This window comes from Rhinolophus sinicus, chromosome 12 (genome assembly GCF_057876585.1).
Source record: "Rhinolophus sinicus isolate RSI-liver-muscle chromosome 12, RSI-T2T, whole genome shotgun sequence".
Classification (NCBI taxonomy): Eukaryota; Metazoa; Chordata; class Mammalia; order Chiroptera; family Rhinolophidae; genus Rhinolophus; species Rhinolophus sinicus.
This window is the reverse complement of record NC_142512.1, coordinates 55,177,036-55,195,590: the sequence shown is the minus strand read 5'-3', so window position 1 is coordinate 55,195,590 and position 18,555 is coordinate 55,177,036. Positions and strand designations below refer to the sequence as shown.

Sequence of the window (18,555 nt, the reverse complement as noted above, 5' to 3'; positions counted from 1 at the left end):
GGCGGGGCCGCGGAGAACGGCGGGGGCCTGGGCGGGGCCTGAGCCCAGGGTGCTCACCGCCCCCTCCCCGGCGCGAGCCTCGTTTTTCAGAGAAGTCCTGTCTCGCAGGTCCCAGAGGCGGTAAGCTGTAGAAGTGAGACAGTTCGTCTAACCCCTGTTTCACAGGTAATTTTCAGAAAATGGCGAAACCACAATTTTCATTCAGGTGTAAGTATGGACAAGTGTTAAAGACTTTGTTCTACTCTAGGCAGCAAAGGAACCAGACATGTTATAACTAGTTCAAAGGAGAATCGAAAAAGACCCGTTTATAGGTCAGGAATATTGAAATGAATATGTAAATAGAAGAACTACTTTTTCACAGGGTGGGGTGGGGGAGATGGCTGAGTCTCTGGACAGGACAGTTTGTAACGTAAAGAAGACGATGAAAGGCCAGGGGCAGATACCAGCAGACGTGGGTGAGTAGACTGCACGTAGCTGTCCACATGTTTCCTGTTCTCCCAGACCTACCCCTGAGCACGCAGGGCTGGAGGTAACTCAGAGACGAGCTCCGTGGTCTCTGGGCCACAGACGAGTTCACAGGAGACCTGATTGAAGGGAAGCCTGAGCCTGGACGAGAAGGGTCTGGGAAGCCAGACCCAGGCTGGGCCCCACAGGGCCAAGTTTGGGCCAGCGTCAGTCTCCTCACCCAGCCCCCAGGGCCTCTTGGTGCAGCTGGGAGTGTCTCAGCTGGCCTGCAGCTGCCCCCAGTCCACGCCCAGGCCACGTTGGGTGGGCCTCTTTGTTGTCCTCACGGTGGACTTTGAACTTTGTGAGGCCCCAAGTTTCCATAAACCCTGAGAGTGGGGAAGGTGACTCAGGCTGAGGAATGGGGCCCCGGCTGTGCTGTAGGGAGGACTGGTCACTCAGGAGCCCGGATGCGGATCCCAGGGAGGACAGAGACTGCGAAGCCCTGAGAAGGGGGAGCAGGGTCCCCCAGCTCACACCGGCTGTGCTCAGGTGAGTGCAGGAGACGTGGAGTCTGTACTCGGTCTGCATCGAACCAGATGTTCCTGAGAGCTCACCTGCAGCCTAGTGGGAAAAATAAATAAATGTGTCATCCTGAGAACTAACACAATTCTTAGAGAAACTTTAAACAGCCCTTGGATAATGTGCAGTCTCTGGGGTGCGGGGGGAATACGCCAGGGCCTCCCTCCTCTGCTCCTCTCTGTAGGTTGGGGAGCAGGGAGACACAGGTAACCCTGCATGCACGCGCACATGCACGCACACACACACACACATGCACGCACGTGCACACACACCCTGGGGCAGGGACCAGTCCAGTCTTGTGGCCTCTGTGTTGGCCGGTTTGCTACCTGCCCGGGAGGCCCTATGGCTCCTGGTCTCTCTGGAGGTCCCCATGTCTGCCTTGAGCTCACACCGGTTCCCACTGGAGCTCCAGACCCCTCTGAGGCCTGGCTGGGCCCCCTAAAGCCCTAGCCTTATAGGGTTTCCAGGTGAAATACAGGACACCCATTTAAATTTCCAGATAAACAATGAATGGACCATGGGACATGCCTATACTAAACAATTATTCCTCGTTTGTCTGAAATGCAAAGTGACCTGGGATCGGGTATTTGCTAAAGTTGGCAGCCCCGCCTGCGAGCTACACTGCGGCCTTGCTGCAGACCACCTTGCACTGTTGTGGGGCCCCTCTGGCATCTGCTGGAGAGCTCTCAGCCATCTGGGCTCTGTCCACACCCGCACAGGAAATCAGGGTGACTCAGGGGAGCTGAGCCTGGAGACTCCCCTGCACGACCGAGAGTAGTCAACTGGCCCCCAGTAGGCGATCTGGGCTCACATCTGCCTGCTCTGCCTGCCCCGCCCTCTTCCCTGCGGACTCCCACAACGTCCTGGGGCCAGAAGCTCAGACCAGGTAAGTGGACATCACCATCACCTGCTCCTCTGGCTTCATTGATGATATGTGAAAGGTATGGCAGGAACTAATTGCTCCCAGCATCCCTTCCGTCTCTGGCTTTTGGGAAGAGAAGGCCCAGGTTTGAGCTGCCTGCTGGCTGCCAGTGAGCATGAGGATGTGATGGTGGGAACTGCAGCAGTTCCCACTCTAGGTGGGAGCCGTATGTGGAGGACACAGAGCAACAAGCGAGAAGGGGCCTGGGTCCCCTGTAGCACAGATCTCAGTACTGCACTGGCCCGACTCCTAAGTAGGTAAGAAACTTCTATCTGATTTAAGCCAATACTATGTGGGTATTTATTAACAGTAGTTGAATCTATGACAAGGGAAATACAGGATTTTAGAAAAACCTTCCGAAACAATAGCCTGTTATTTATTTATTTTCTTGCTTATTCTTTCTGAGTGCGTTCCTTCTGCGATGAATCTCACTTTTCCTCCGTTCAGACAGGTGCCTCAGACCAGCTGGGGCATGAGCCAAAATCACGCTCAAGGCTTTTGAACTGAGGCTCCCTTTTATAACATCCTCCTAGGTACTCAGCAAAGCCTTCATGAATAAAAGGAACCTGGGCCAGCCTCTGGCTCCAGTCATAGCGTCGCGCCTTTACACCCACTTGAGGCTGCCATTGCTCAGCCATTTGGAAATGAGTCATTTCTTCTGTGACCATCCTATTGGGGACGTTGCCCTTGGGACCTTTGTTCTACTGTGTTGTCTTTAATTAGTGACATGTAGGAATCTGCCATGTGTTCTGGCTACTAACAGTTTGCTTCTTACCTACATGAACAGAGCAAATGTGCGTGCTGCTTATCTTTGAACACTTCCAAAGGCTCGTGCGGAACAGGTGTTTCAGATTTCGCTATGGTCAAGATTATTAACAGCGTCCTTTCTGGCTGTGCTATTCCCTCCTACCGTGTTTCCCCAAAAATAAGACCTGACCAGAAAATCAGCCCTAGCATGATTTTTCAGGATGACATCCCCTGAACATAAGCCCTAATGCGTCTTTTGGAGCAAAAATTAATATAAGACCCGGTCTTATTTTGGGGGAAACACGGTAGTTAGGAGGGCTGTCCCGACGTTAAGGTCATGAAGATGTTCTCCGGTATTTTTAGCTAATAATTGTCATTTGTCTTCATTTTTGTTTGTTTGTTTTGGTTTTTGTGTTTTTACCTATCTAACTTCCAGATGCCTTTTCAGGGTAGATGTTTAGTATTTGATCTTCCTTTTTGGTTACTGACCTATTCAGATTTTTCTCTTTCTTCCTGGGCCAATTTTGCTAATAAATGTTTTTCTAGAAAAGTGTCCATTTCATCGAGGTTTTCAAATGTGAGGTACTACGTTGTTCCTAATCATATTTTTAAATCTGTTGGTTATGTCTCTCTTTAATCCTGATGTTGTTTATTTGTGTCTCCTTTTTTTTTTTTTTACTTGATGCTTTTTGCTGAAGGACTGTCTATTTTATTAGTCTTTTCAAAACACCAGCACTTGATTTTGTTCTATTATTTTGTTTGTTTTCTGTGTCACTAATCTCCACTTTTATTTTCTTTCCCCTTGTTTTCTTTGGATTTATTTTGTTGTTCTTTTTTCTGGTTTCAAAAGTAGACAGTTTGGTACACTTATTTTTAAATCCATCTTGTTTTGATACGAACACAGTTGAGGGGATACACGTCCCTCTGAGAATTACTCACTGTCTCACACAGGTTTTGAGAACTAGTGCTTTCATTTTCATTAAGTTCTAAAGACTCTGTAATTTCCATTAATTCTTCTCTAACCCCGTCCAAAATGTCCTTAATTTGGCTGCAATAGAATTCATCAGCCCTTTCTGTTAGAATTAGTATTTTTGTATCTTTTTCAAAATGTATTTCCCTACCCCAAAGTCATGAAAATGTGGAATATTCCATTCTCTGCTATTTTCTGGGAACTTAATTTTTTTGCCTTTCACCTTCAGATCTACCACTCACCTGGAGTTATCTTTGTATCTGATGTCAGGGTCACGCTTTATTTTTATCATGTGGACCCGCGGTTGGTCTGTGATTTTTGGAAAGACTTTCCTATTACTGCTAATACGGTGTTTCAGATTTTTCTATGTTTACGAGTGAGATTGGCCTACAATTTTCCTTTCTTGCAATTTTCTCACCAGGTTTTGGATGAGATGATGATAAGACAAGTTGGACAATAGTCCCTTTTTCTCCTGTCTGAAGAGTTTGTGCAAGAGTAGGGTTATTTTTCCATAAATATTTGGTAAAGTTTACCGATAAGACAATCTGAGCCTGGGAGTTTATTTTGTGGAAAGCTGTTGATTCACACATTCTGTCTGACACTTTTAAGGCCATTCAGATTGTCCCTTTCATATTGCAAGTTGTGTTTTTGGAAAAAGAAAAGTGTTCATTTCATCTCATTTTCCAAGTTGATTAACATGAAGTTAGTCCTCAGGTTCATGAACTATTTTCCATGTCTGTAGCGATGTCGGTGGTGATGTTTCTTTTATGTTTATTTTCCTATTTCATTAATTTTTCCTTTTATCTTTGTTTCTTTTTTCTTGCTTTCTTTGGGTTTCATTTGTTGTTTTGTCCTAACTTCTTGAGGAAAATGCTTGTCCTGATTTTCAACCTTTCTCCTTTTCTAATATTGCAGTAAAAGCTATGCCTTAAGTGTGGCTTTAGTATATCCCACAAATTTTGAAATTTAGTTTTTTTCATTTTAATTAACTTCAAAATATGTTCTGTTTCTTGTGACTAATGCTTTTGATCCACGAATTATTTAGAAGCATATTTCTTAACTTCCAAACATATGGGGATACCTTAATTTACTTTTTGGTGTTGATTTTCAGCATAGTTTCTTTTTTAATGACTTTATTGAGATATAATTCAAATAGAACACAACTCACCCATTTAAAGTGCTCAAGTTCAATGATGTTTAATATGTTCACAGAGTTATGCAACCATCACCACAATTTTAGAACATTCTGTCACTCCTCCAGGACACCCACCCGCAGTTACTCCCCACTCCACCCCCACACACCCAGCATTGGGCAAACGCCAGTACTTCCTGTCTCTGTGGATTGGCTTATTCTGGACATTGCACATAAATGAAATCATACAATATGTGGGTCTTATGTGACCAGCTTCTTTTATTTAGGATGATGTTTTTGAGGTTTATCCATGTTGTAGCATGTACAGTGGGACCCCATTCCTTTAATTCCCATGGGGATATGTCACATTTTACTTATTCATTCATCCATTGGTGGACATTTATGTTGTTTCGACTTTCTTGCTTTTATGAAGAATGCTGCTGTAGACATTTGTACACAGGTTTACGTGTGGGCGTCTCTTTTTATTCTCTTGGGTATGTACGAGGTCTGACAATTAAGTTCACGAACTCATCCTAGAAAAAGTGCTACATACCTCATTGCTGAATATCACTACGGTCACCTTTGAAGTCCTCCCCTGGGGAAGCTATGCACCGATGCCAGCGCCTAGTCCACCCTTCAAAGCAATTTTGAAACTCTTTTTCTGGAATGGCCATCAGAGCTGTCATCATATTTACCCTTGATGTCCTGAATGTCATCAAAATGTTTTTCTTTCAGTATTTCCTTTCTCTTCAGGTAAAGAAAGAAGTCTCTGGGGGCCAGATCAGGTGAATAGGGAGGGTGTTCCAGTACAGTTATTTGTTTACTAGCTAAAAACTCCCTCACAGACAGTGCCCTGTGAGCTGGTGCATTGTCGTGATGCAAGAGCCATGAATTGTTGGCGAAAAATTCAGGTCATCTAACTTTTTCACACAGCCTTTTCAGCACTTCCAAACAGTACATTTGGTTAACTGTTTGTCCAGTTGGTACAAATTCATAATAATCCCTCTGATATCAAAAAAGGTTACCAACATCATTGCAACAAGTTTGCGAACTTAATTGTTACACCTGGTACTTAGGCGTGCGTTTGCTGAGCCACATGGTAACTCTATGTTTAACATTTTGAGAAGCTCCGAAACTGTTTTCTGAGACATTTTTTAAAATATATATACAGGCAACATTCATTTAAAATTACCACCAAATTTACCATTTTGGTGTCTCCTAATTCTTTCCTGCATCAACTACCTTCCCCCCAGGGTCATTTTCATTTAGTGCAGGTTTTCCAGTGGCAAAGTCTCCAATTTTTGTTTCTTTGAAAATGTCTTTATTTTTCATTTTCATTGGCAATAGAACTTTAGATTGACAGTTACTGTTTTTCAGCCCTTTAAATATACCATTCCACTAACTTTAGGCTTTCTCTCCTTCCGTTGAGAGGCCAGTTGTCAGGCTTATCTTTGCTCCTTTGAGTCAAAATATTTTCCCTCTTTCTGTTAAGATTTTTCTCTTTGTCTTTGGTTTTCAATGGTTTTACCACCGTGTGTCATGGGAGGTATGGACTTGATTTTATTCATCCTGCTTGGGATTCACTGGGTTTCTTGAATCTGTGCCTTAGTAACTTTCATTAATTTGGTTACATTCTCAGCCATTTTGTCTTCAAATGTTATTTCTGTTGCCTTCTCTCATTTCTCCGTCTGGGACTCCAGTTGCACGTATGTTGGGCCTTCTCATTGTCGTCTCTTCACTGATATATCCTTCATTCTGTATTTCCTATCTTTTTGTCCCTGCATGCTTCTGTCTGTATATTTTCTTCTGGCTTATATTCTAATTCACTGATTTTTCTCTTCTGCTTTATATAATATGCTGGTATATTTACCCACCAAGTTCTTCAGTTCACTTGTTTTGTTTTTCACTTCTAGAGTTTCCATTTGGTTCTTTATGAGTTTCAAGTTCTCTGCCACAATTCTCAATCTTGACTTTTATCTCCTCAAAGGTAGCAGGCATCGTTACTTTAATTTTTGATTGTGGTAACTCTACTGTGAATGTTTCCCCCACATGGCAAGCATTTAATACACACTTGTTGGACAGTTTTTAGTAAGTGGGATCTCAAACTGAATGGATAACTTAGTGGTCATCTCAGTTGACCAGTTGGCACATTTTTTTTCCACCTTAGGCAGAGAGGTTCCCAAATTATGTAGAATATATGGACTTCTAATCCTATATGTGAAATCTCTACAGGAAATCCTTTGTCCTCGCCTGGCCATCTGCATAATGAGAAATGGACTCTGCTCAATTCTGCCCTAAGAGGAGCTGGTTATCGGGGCCTGTTGAGGTAGGGGCATTTGAGGTCACTACGCCTTTCCAATCCCTACTCCAGCTGTGTGGGACTTGAGTGAAAGGCATGGTCTTCAATTAGCTGTTCCTCTGGATTGCTTCCTTTGGCAACTGAGTCAGCCTCCTGCGTTGAGTGATCTCATCCACCAGTTGATTCCCAAGTGCTGTTCAATCATGCTTGGAAGACGTAACCCTGACCCTCCCATCTCACCTCACTGGTCCCTAGCCCCATCCTAGACCCAGCCCAGAGTACTGAGAGTGGCTCTGAAGGTTATACTTCTGGGACTCCAGACTTCCCAGCTCTCCATGGAGAAAGGCAAGCATTCGTGTGCATGCGTGTGTGTGTGTGTGTGTGTGTGTGTGTGTGTGTAGTTAGTTTTTTGTTGAGATAAAATTTACATGCCACACAATTCACCCGTTTTAAAGCATGTGATTCAATGGTTTTCAGTATATTCACAGAGTTACACAACCACCACTACAATCAAGTTTAGAATATTCACATCACTCCAAAAAGAAACCTTGTGCCTTTTAGCAGTCACTCCCCATTTTCCCAATTCCCCCACTCCCAACCCCTGGAAACCTTTAATTCACTTTCTGTCTCTATGAATTTGCCTATTCTGGACATTCCAAAAATGGAATCATACAGTATATGGTCTTTCGTGGCTGGCTGCTTACACTTAGCATACTGTTTTCAGTGTTTCCTCTGGTTATAGCATGGGTCAGGACTTTGCTCCTTTTTAAGGCTGAGTAGTATTTCATTGTGTAGATGGACCACATTGTGCTTGTGCACTCATCAGCTGATGGATATTTAGGTTGTTCCCACTTTTTTGTTTATTACAAATAACGCTTCTCTGAACATTCACCTACAAGGTTTTGTGTACACATTGTCATTTCCTTGGGTATATCCCTAGAAGTGGAATTGCTGGGTCATCTGCAATTCTGGGTTTAACTTTTTGAGAAACTTCCAGACTGTTTTCCACAGCAGCTGCACCATTTTACATTCCCCCTGGCAGTGTATGAGAGTTCCAGTTTCCCCACATTCTCACCAACTCCTGACATTTGATTATAGCCATCCTACTGGTTATGAAGTTGTATATCAAAACTAGTTTTTGACCTGCATTTCCCCGGTGACTAATGATGTTGACATCTTTTCATGTGCTTATTCGTCATTTGTATGCCTTCTTTGGAGAAATGGTTATTGAGATCCATTGTCCATTTTTAATTGGGTTGTCTCTTTATTTTTCAGTTGCAAGAGTTCTTTTATATAGTCTAGATACAAGTTCCTTCTCAAATATATGATTTGCAAATATTTTCTCCCATTCTCTGTTGTCTTTTCACTTTCTTAATGGTGTCCTTTGAAGTACAGAATTTAAAATTTTGATAATGTCCAATTTACCTATTTTTTCTTTTATTACTTGTGCTTTTGGTGCCATATCTAGGAAACTGTTGCCTGATACAAGTTCATGATGATTTACACCAAGGCTTTTTTTCTAAAAAATTTATAGTTTCAGCTCTTATATTTAGGTCTTTGATCCATTTTGAATTAAGTTTTATATATGGTGTGTGGTAGGGGTTCCAACTCCACTCTTCTGCATGTGGAGGCACCTTGTTTTAATTATTATTTTCTGTAACCTGGGTTTTTCACAATCTGGGCAAGAAGGCTCACTTTATTCCAGTTACTGTGGGCCAATAAAAGAGCTTGGCATCACACCGTTGTGTTCCTATAGTGAACCCTACAGCAAATTATCCTTGAGCATAAACCAACTCTGTCTCTCTCTGTGTCTGTCTCTCTCTCTCTGTCTCTCTCTGTCTCTCTCTGTCTCTCTCTCTCTGTCTCTCTCTCTCACTGTATCCCCGTAGGCTGGAGACTGCCTTCCTCACTGCTCCCACCCTTGGCCACAGAAACTCCTAAACGTCCTGACATAAGCAGTTCTTTCCTTTGGCTGAGTCATCTGCTGCTTTTTGGTCCTTTTGCTAAAACACTAATGTTTGTGTTACAACTGTGTTTATCAAGTCTGTTCCAGGGATGGGAATGGATAGCCAGTTCCTTACTAGCTGGGGTCAGGAGCTGAGGAAAGCAACCTAAGTAAACTGCTTAGGGAAGGATTCAGACAGAGCCGATAATCAGGTGCTAAGCAGGCAGTTCTGAGAAGCTGGCATCTCTGTCGCCCTGCAGCTAGAGGCATGTCAAAGCGCTCTGGAAGGCAAGGGCCATGTCTTACTTGTCATTATGCCCCCATCGCCTAATTCACGGGGCTACCACAACGCAGGAGCAGGCTAATATTTGGAGAAAGAGTGAGTGGAGTGGAAACGCCCGCAGAAGGGAGTGGAAGACTTGGGGCAGGAGGGACTGAGTGTGGGGAGAGCTCAAAGAGAGAGGGACATCAAAAGGGCTGTCGCATGGGCTTCAGAGCAAACGCTGCGTCCTCTCCCATGCGTGTTACATACTCCCTGTGGCTGCCCCTGGCGAGAGGGCCGGTGGTGGGCATATGGATGAAGCTGACTCATTCTTTCTACGCACCTTTGGGGAACACTCAGGCCCTGTTCTCAGCTGCACAGAAAGCACATCCTCTGCTGAGTGGCCTCGGCTCTGTGGAGGCGGGGACCTGCTCTTTGTCCTGCAGAGAGCAGGATGGCAGTGTCTGCCTGATCCGGTCTGGCCCCAGCCCAAGGCTGAGCACAACCACACGGGCTCACCCCAGGATCAGGCAACGGAAAGACGCCAGCTGTTTGCCAGCCTGCTGGCACTAGAAGGAGCAAGGCAGCTCTGAACGGCCTGCTGGCAGCCAGATAAGGGCCCTGGCCGCTAACCCAGTTGGCAAGTGAAGGGGAGAAGAAGAAGCATCTGCTCTTCACCACTCAGGCATAAAAGGGGCTGTTGGCGGTGCATTCAAGCCTGCAGGTTGTGGGAGCGGGTACCCCACCCCCCAAAGAGCGACACATGCAAGTCTTAGCCCTGGACCTGTGAACGTGACCTTATTTGGAAATAAGGTCTTTGAAGGTGTGATTACATTAAGGGTCTTCAGAGATCATCCTGCTTTAGGGTGGGCCCCATATCCAGTGGCAGGTGTCCTTAAGAGAGAAGGGAGGGAGATTTCAGAGACAGAAGAGGTTCAAACAAATCTCCGTTGTTTGAGGCCATTACGCTCGTGGTAGTTTGTTTGTTACAGCCACAGCACCAGGAAGCTCATAGTTGTCCAAGCCCCGCCCCCTGCCTGCCACGCAAATTCTCTTGCAAGCACAGAGCAGCCAACAGGAGCCACGTCCCAGGGGCCAGGTCCAGCTGAGCCTGTGAAACAGCTCCCTTGAAGAAAGAGGCAGTTCAAGGCCCAGCCTGTGCCCACTGGGTAACGAAGTCCCCAATTTAAGGGCCCTCAGGCCTCCAGGCAGTAAGTGGGATTTGGGAGGTGGGGACAGAAAGGTTCAATGACAAAACGAACGAGGCCACGATGCTGAAACTCATGATTCCAAGTTTAATGTTTTCAAAGAGCGTCGGAACAGCACAAAGCAGCAGCGGACGCCCCACTCGCTGGCACGCCCGTGGAGACAGATTTGAAATCTGACCAGCAGAAGTCCTTCAGAAGGGGGACATGTGGATCCCGGACCCCAGAACCCGTGGCCAGGCCCAGGAAGGGCGGAGAGACTGGTCAAGACCACAGGTCAGCAGGTGCTGGGAAGGAAGCCTCCTGTGGGGGCGTAGGGTCCCACGCAGGTAGGAGTGGAGCCCGGCACTGGGCGTTAATGCTGCCAGGCCAAAGTCAGCCACAGGCCAGAGCACCAATTCCAGGCAGCAGCCCACTCCGGGCGTCCCGCACCCCACCTCAGGGGGGGCTCTGACCCCAGTGGTTGGGACAGGCTTTCTCTCCTGGTCTCAGGGGCTGAACCCTGCAGGAACTCTGAGACAGGCAGAGGGGAGCCCCAGCCCCTTCCAGCTCTCCCCCTGTGCTGTCTTAGGCTGCTGCTCGAAGAGGCCTGGGGGAAGACACAAGGGGCTGAATGCTGCACCTGTGGAAATGGGGATCTGAGGTGGGGCACCAGGAGGCTTTGCAGAAAATGTTATATAATCACGACGGCTGCTACAAGATCAAAGGTCCTGGTGTCTTCACGGGTGACCCGTCTGAGAGGAGGAACAGAAGCCAGTGCCAGGGTGACAGGCACGGAGGTCCTGCCTAGGGCTCAGGGGTGCTGGGGGAGGGGAGCAGGGCCACGCTATGATGGACGGCTCTGCCCTGGTGGTCTAAGCTTTGGGCCTCATAGAGACGTCTGCAGGTCGGGGGCCCCTGAGGTCCCCAGCTGCTGTCAGGAGCCTATGGGTTCCAGCAAGTGGGCTGCTTCTCCCAGCACAGAGACCAAGGCCAAGGGCTTGGCTGTCCCTCTGGGGAGCTGACATTTGCTTGCCCAGCCCGACCCCCCTCACTGTTGTGGCTCAGAAAGGCCCCTGAACCCTCGAGCAAGGCCGCAGGGATGGCCACAGAATGTGGACATGAGACCAGCTGCCCCACGAGAAGGTTCATACGTGGCTTAAAAGAATGAAGCCAGTTGTGGTTTCCTGAGTCCCCACAGCCTGCACCCCTCCCCCGTCCCCTTTAGATCTCCTGTTGAAAGGAGTCTCCTGTAACCTGGAGAGGCCTGGGCCTCCCTGCGGAGCCAGTGTGGGTGGTGGAAAGGCAACAATAAGAAGGCCTGCCTTTCCTCCCGGTGACTGTGCTCTTGTCACAGCCTGTAGAATTTGCTTAATTATTTCCAGCATGGGAGCAAGGAGAACTTCCTGTGGGACACACCCTGCCGCATCCCAGTGGACTGCAGGGGGGGCGGGGGGGGGGGTCACGTAAAGACAGCTCCACAGAGGGGAGCTGGAGGTCCCAGCCATTCTCACGTGCGCCTGCCCCAAAGATTTTGTCTGGGGACAGCAAGGCCTGGGACCACACAGCCATTTTCCCCTCCCATTCCTGCAAAGGGCCCTGTGCGTTGAACGCCAAAGCTGGGAAAGTGGGGGGACCAGGGAAACTCAGATTGTGGGGAAGAGCTGATGGAGTCAGCCTGGTGCTGGACCGCAGGGGTCCAGCGACGATGGGGGCAGAGGAGAGGGGAGGTGGGGAGAACGGGAGGTTAGGTAGCCTCCGGTGGGGGCGGCGGAGGCGGGGCAGGAGGCTGGCGGGCGGCTAGGGCTCGGCCGCGTGCTTGACCAGGTAGCCGCTGAAGGTGATGTAAGTGTCAAACTCATCGCTGAAGATGGCGTTCTCCCGCTCGCCCTTGTACAGGCGCACCCACACCTCGTCCTGGTCCCGCAGCTCCAGCATCAGGCTCTGCGTCTGCATGATGCTGCGGTCGCTCACCTGGGCGTAGAGGATCACCACCTCCTCCCCATTCTTCATGATGTGCAGGTACGTCTCCTTCTGGTTCCAGGTGTGCACGTTGAGGCTGAAAAAGTAGATGCCGGGCACGTAGCAGTAGAACTTGCCCGTGAACATGTTGAAGTGGCCGTAGAGGTTCACGAACTCCGTGTCGAAGATGACCGCCTGGTAGTAGTCGTTGCTGTGCAGGGGCTTCTTCCGGCCCACAGAGAAGGCGGCGTAGTGGTTCTTGCACCGGTCCCCAGGGGCCCCCATGGACCCTTTCTGCCCTTTGGGGCCCACGTGGCCCCGGGCGCCCACTGAGCCTGTTTTGCCGTATTTCCCTTGCAGGCCTCGATCTCCCCGATCGCCCTTCTCACCTAAAAGGGGCAGGAAAACACGTGGCATCAAGCAAACAGACCCAACCTCAGGGATGGTTCTGTTTTCATCCAGAAGCAATAATTATTTTTTTCCTTCTGGAAAGTCCTGGCAAAGGAAAAGGAACATATGGGTTTGTCCAAAGGCAACAGGCGCTGCGGCCAGGCCAGGGCTCAGTCAGCATAAATGGACTGCAGATGTCGGCGGGGCCCAGGGACCCGGGACGGGCGGCTCGTCTTCCCAGTTTGCTTTTGCGGGTTGTGCAACGTCTCCTGCTGTGTGCAGGACCATGGCATGTGAATGGCATTTCAGAAAGCGGGCTGGGGGTGTCGGGGGAGCACTAAGCCTTGAACCGAACATCCCGGAGGCTTGTAGTCAAAGGCAGGTGGGGGAGGCCCCAGCTGCCCTTAGACCCGTCTCCCATCATGGACCTGCAGGTCCCTCTCCAGTCTCTCCTCTCGGAAAGGGGCCAAGAGCCTCAGAAATGGAATTTCCTCTGCCTCCCCCTTGGATGACAGCCTGCCCCTGTTCTCCTCCCTCCCGTCCACCGGTCAGGACAGAGCAGCCCCACCCCCAGGGGAAGGTCGCTTTCACTCGCTTGCTCGCTCGTCTTTGCGGGCGCCTGACCTTTCAAGATGGTAATGTTGATCTGTGGCACCGGGATGGCCGGGTACACGGGGGCACCAGGGTCACAGCAGCGATAGCACCGGGAGGCAGGGCGCCCGTCACCCTGCCGGGGGCTGTATTTCTCATGCTTTTCTTCAACTCTAAGGGAATAAAGACAGCACAGGGAAAGCCATGAGCTCCCCGAGCCGGAACTCCTTTCCATCCCACTGCAGAGCAGAGCGCCTGGCGTACCCAACATACTTCCTCTCTCGTCTGGACGGGTTAACTGTCCCTCCACAGAGACCTCATTGGCTCTTGGTGAATTCGGGACCCTGAATGAAATCTCAGAAAGAGCCCCATGCCCCCTGTAAATAGCCGTTAGTAGTAAAGGAAACAAGAAGAACAAAAACAGCAGTGAGATGAGGGCTGCTTGGGAGACAGAGGCTGCTTGGGAGAAATCTGCCCCTGGAGGAGGAGGAGACCTTGAGACAACGTGTGACGCTGCTGTGACTGGCTGTCCCCTTCATGCATCTGTGATTCTAGAAGATGCTCTATCAAGCCGACTCACTGTAACTGAGAGGGCTCGACTAGCTCTTTGGGGTTCCTTTGAGCTGCTGCACCTGGAGACGCTCATAGTTTACACCCTGACTTTTGAAGACCGACTCCTGGGCGGGGTGGACAGTGACAGCCCCATGCTGCCCCCTCATGGCATCATGCTGCACTGCGGGCTTGCAGCTCTGCACCCAGGCTTCCAGGGCTGTGATAGGACCATCTCAGGGGTGGCACAGTCCCTCTCAATGTGCCTGCTCCTTGTCTAACTCTGCTCCCGCTTTTGAACCCCAGACAACCCAGGAAATGGCTCTGTATGCCCTAAATCCAGCCACCCACAAGCCTTGGATTCCCAGATACACCCCTGACCCCAACTCTTGAGACTCAGCAAGCCCCACAATGTGACGTGTCTAGAACTGAGGGCCTGTCACTGTCGTTTCGCCCCTAGAATCTTCTCTTTCCAAATCCTCTTCCTAGCATCATCAGTCACCCAGAATGGAACCCTCAGCCTCATTCTAGATGCTTCTCTGGCCTCACGCCACCTTCTGAGGACCACGGAGGCCTGAGGGGTCAGCCCACCCACCGCAGAGCGCCATCCGCACCTGGGCCCTCGGCCCCCACGTGTCTAGTGGCCTTTGTGGCCGCTCTCCTGGAGTTTGTCGGTCCCCATGGCAATTCACCGTTCTCTGCTTCCCTCCAGTGTTATTTCCCAAATGCTGTGAATTGTAAACCTCGCCATGATTCGCATCGGGAGAAGTTCAGGACAGACCATTCCCCATCAGACTCAGCTCCCTCCCAACCTCCACCCTCCAGCGCCAGCTCCCTGTACCTGAAACCAGAACCATCACACTGCCAGGTGCCGGCACAGCCACGCCTTCACACACACCGCGCTAGCTGCTGGGGCGGCCTTTCCCTCCTCTCAGGGGCCTCCCAGCTGTCCTTCAAGACCCAGCCACTCTCTGCTCAGTCCTCCCCAGCGCTCCTCGGCATCGTGGGCCCCCAGGCCCTGCACTGGGTCATGTGTGTCTGCCGCCCACAGCCTCGGCGTCCCCGGAAGCCAACGACTGGCTGAGCCAGAGCGCCTGCATCCAGACCATCACAGCCTCACCTCTCAGCATGTTCCAGCAGTGGCTCCTTGGTCCCCTCCTGTTCCTCCTGCTCCTGCGGGCCACGTGTCGCTTGGCCCAGCACCGGACCACAGGTGAAGGCCAGCAGCAGGCAGCACGCCAGCGTGAGTCCCGGTCCATGGGAGCCCATCTTCCCACCGTGCGCTGCTGGGAGAGATGCATGGGGAGGGGAAGACGAGGGTCGGTGGGACCCGGCAGACAAACAGCGGGAAGGAAGGTGTCCATCGGACCCATGAAGCCGGGGAGCGCCTCAGCCACAGCTCCTGGAAGGGCGACTGCACAGCTCTCACACGCTCACACTCACACACTGCACCACTCAAACACGTAGAGTCACACTCACACTCACACACTTCCTATGCATTCACACACACGTGTGCAATACTCTCACACTCAGACAAGTCACACATACACATACTTGCACACTGCACACACATACCATCTCAACACTACTTGCACACTCACCAGCCTCAGTGCACACTCACATACACACACTCACACACACACTTGACACTCATATACTCTCTCATAGTCAGCTCTACTCCTATGTGCATTCAACACATTCACGCACACAACACTATCGATACACTGATACACGCACACTAGCACCCACACTCCCCTGCACACGCCATGTACTCCCATACACACTCACACAATCCATGTGTACACACATGTACTCACACTCATACTTGCACACCCAAGTCATGTGCTTGTACTCACATACTCTCACATACTCGTGCGCACACAGCTCACCCCTGCAGTCCCAGCTGCCTGATGCTGCCGAGCCCACCAAGCCTCCCAGGAGGGACCCCTCAGCCACTGGGCTCCGCAGACGATCATTTATCGGCCCCAACAGGACAATGAGCAAAACCCCAAATGAGTTTGGGTCGTCACTGTCCAGTAACTCTGCCCCAGACTGAACTGTGTGGCAGGTGGCGACACATCGCTCTGTGGCCACCAGGGGGCGTGCCAGTAAATGTCCTGGAGCATCAAATTAAGAGATGGTGTCAAAAGAAAAAAAAAGAGAGAGAGAGATGGTGTCAGGCCCATCCCCAGGAGGGGGGGGGGGGGTGTCATAGTTCATGAGGCCAACACAACGCCGCTCACTCACAGTGACCCTCCTCGTCCAGGATTGAGCTAGTCCTAGAAAAAGACGTCCGCTGAGTGTTCCCAGTGAGACCATTAGGGGGCAGTGCTTGCCCTTAAACACGCCAAACATCCCGCTGTTTTCACAGTTAGGGTCATCCCCCCAGCTAACTCTGGTCAATCCTCACCCATCTTTGTTCACAATTTAACACCTCAAAGGACCTTTGGGGACCTATTCAACCCCCTCGGCTGCCCAGTGAGAAAACTGAGGAATAAAATCCCCTGCCCCCGGCAGCCACGGTGGGTGGGATCGGTGGTTGCTGAACATTACAAGCAGGGAACTCCTTCCAAAGCCCTGTCTGATCTTTTCTAATTCCTCTTCTGTTTAGGGAAACCAGAAGACTGAGGCGGATTTCTTTTCTTGTCGGTAATCGTCTACCCATGAATGCTCCTTTCACATGTCTGGGAAGCTGTGGACGTCCTTCAAACCCCTCTGCTCAGAGGCCTTGTAGCTGGGAGGGCGTGACCCTCTCCACGGGGTTGACTTGGGCGCTTTGTTCTTTCCTCTGCGTGTTAATGAGCTCGCGGTAACAGCTCTGAACACACAGTGCTCTGCTCGCCCTCCTTGCTGAGCCCCATGCCAAGTGGAGAGGACACGGGGGAGGCAGAGAGCCGGGGACCAGAGCCGGGGACAGAAAAGGCAGGATCCTCTCGGGTGGGTCCTCAGAGGTGTGACGAGACTCAGAGCCAGGAAGGCTGCCTCTCGGGGATGCCCCCTTCCCTGTCACCCACACCTCGGAGGGGTCTTCAGTTCTCTGCATGACCCCCCCCTCCACTGCAAGGGATTAGTTGGACCCCCCACCTCCAAATTGTCTGCCAACCCCACATCAGGGCCCAGAGACCCTGCCAATGACAGCAACTGCCTCGACCAACCCCCCCACACACACACTCTCAAAATCTTTACTACCTCCCTCCACTTGCCCAAGAAAGGACGAATATGCGTATGTCTATTTACAAAACACATGTTAAAATGTACCCATCTCTCTCTCCATACACATATATATGTGTCTGCCTGTGATCATTTCCCTGCTCCTTGGCAGCAGATACACGGCCCTTCCAGTCTGCCCTCACTCTTCAGCTGCATTGCATGGCATCCCTTGTCCTGTGTTCGCGTTCCCTACTTCCCAAGTTTTAATGTGCATACATCACCTGTGAAAATGCAGCTCCTGCCTCAGCAGGTCTGGGGCAAGGTCTTGAGGGCCTGCATTTTCAAAAAGCCCCCTGGTGCTCCCTGCTGCTGGTCTGAAACTCCTGGCGTCTGTCCAGCTGCTGGCTGCCTTCTCCCCTGGCCAGAAGGACCGTTTCTCCTCCTCTCTCCTACTGACAACCAGGCTAACGGGACAGGCGATGGCATGCGCCTGGACACCCTCGCATCATGTCAGTTCATCGTCACAGCCCCACAGGTTAGGGTTCAGTCAGAACACTTCCTCATTCATAATTTTTACCCCATCACAGAGCTCGAATGAACCTGCCATGACTCCTTTAAGAAGACAGTCTTCATTCATTATTACACCAACTTTACAAATGAAGAAACAGAGGCATAGAGAAGTGGATTGGCCTAAGGCTGCCCGATTTTTAAGGGGTGGGTGGGTGGATGTGAACGCCACAGGCTGCCCTCGGAGCACAGCAAAATCTTATCTGGTCTTCAAGACCCAACTCCAGTGCCTCACATTTCTCCGATGGCTTCCCAGACCCTCAAATGGTAAAAACACTCCCTTCTCTTTTTTAATGTTTGTCCTTCATGTCTCATTCTGCAGAGTTTTGCTTGGCCTGTAAGATCCTGCATAGCACACCGTGACCTCCTCTGGGCCTGGGACATCGTCTTGTTCTTCTTGGACCAGCCAAGCATCCTGCAGCACCCCAAACTTGACTGCTACTCAACAAGTATTTGTCAAATTGAATTCTCTACATTTGTTTCCCTATTTCTGTATTTCCTGTTTTTCCTTGGCGTCTTAATAATTACTCTTTTTTTTTTTCTTTTAAATGCCAAGCTTGCATCACTTGAAAGGAAAAGAGGTTTTCCTTTCTTTAAACTCTTTTTTTCCGGAATCCAAAATAATATATATTCATTTTGGAAAAGTTATAAAATAACAAAAGGAAGTGAAAGGTTACCTTGGATTGCTTTATCCACAGGGCTTTTCAGCCTTGGCACCACTGACATTTGGGGTTGGATCGGTCTTTGTTGTGGGCTTCTAGGCTGTTTACCAGCGTCCCTGGCCTCCACCCACTAGATTCCATTAGCACACCCGAGCCCCCAGTTGTGACATCCAAAAATGTCTCCAGATTTGCTATAT

At 49.8% G+C, this 18,555-nt stretch overlaps 1 protein-coding gene and 1 long non-coding RNA gene across 14 annotated transcripts in view; one reads left to right on the top strand and one right to left on the bottom strand.

Moving 5' to 3' along the window:
• The first annotated feature begins 36 nt into the window (after positions 1 to 36).
• On the top strand, positions 37 to 18,367 carry LOC109449394 (uncharacterized). Of its 11 annotated transcripts, XR_012492325.2 has the most exons (10): positions 88 to 165; positions 362 to 455; positions 1,746 to 1,912; positions 7,030 to 7,123; positions 10,296 to 10,514; positions 10,598 to 10,784; positions 12,387 to 12,509; positions 15,031 to 15,222; positions 16,591 to 16,628; positions 18,019 to 18,367. It is a non-coding gene; the product is annotated as an uncharacterized LOC109449394 (long non-coding RNA). The 11 variants fall into 11 exon arrangements; XR_012492328.2 differs by lacking the exon at positions 362 to 455 and having other exon boundaries at positions 65 to 165; positions 10,614 to 10,784; XR_012492324.2 differs by lacking the exon at positions 362 to 455 and having other exon boundaries at positions 105 to 207.
• C1QTNF1 (C1q and TNF related 1) overlaps positions 10,579 to 18,555 on the bottom strand; it is a 21,463-nt gene continuing 13,486 nt past the window's right edge. For 2 of the 3 annotated variants that reach the window (XM_019735603.3, XM_074320474.2), the window contains exons 2-4: positions 15,100 to 15,262; positions 13,464 to 13,603; positions 10,579 to 12,838 (exon numbers count right to left, since the gene is read on the bottom strand). In XM_019735603.3, coding sequence (XP_019591162.1) covers positions 12,288 to 12,838; positions 13,464 to 13,603; positions 15,100 to 15,248 — 840 coding nt within the window. In that variant the 5' untranslated portion in view covers positions 15,249 to 15,262 and the 3' untranslated portion in view covers positions 10,579 to 12,287. Of the gene's footprint in view, positions 12,839 to 13,463; positions 13,604 to 15,099; positions 15,266 to 18,555 lie in introns of all 3 variants that reach the window. The other variant, XM_019735601.3, reaches the window with a different exon arrangement.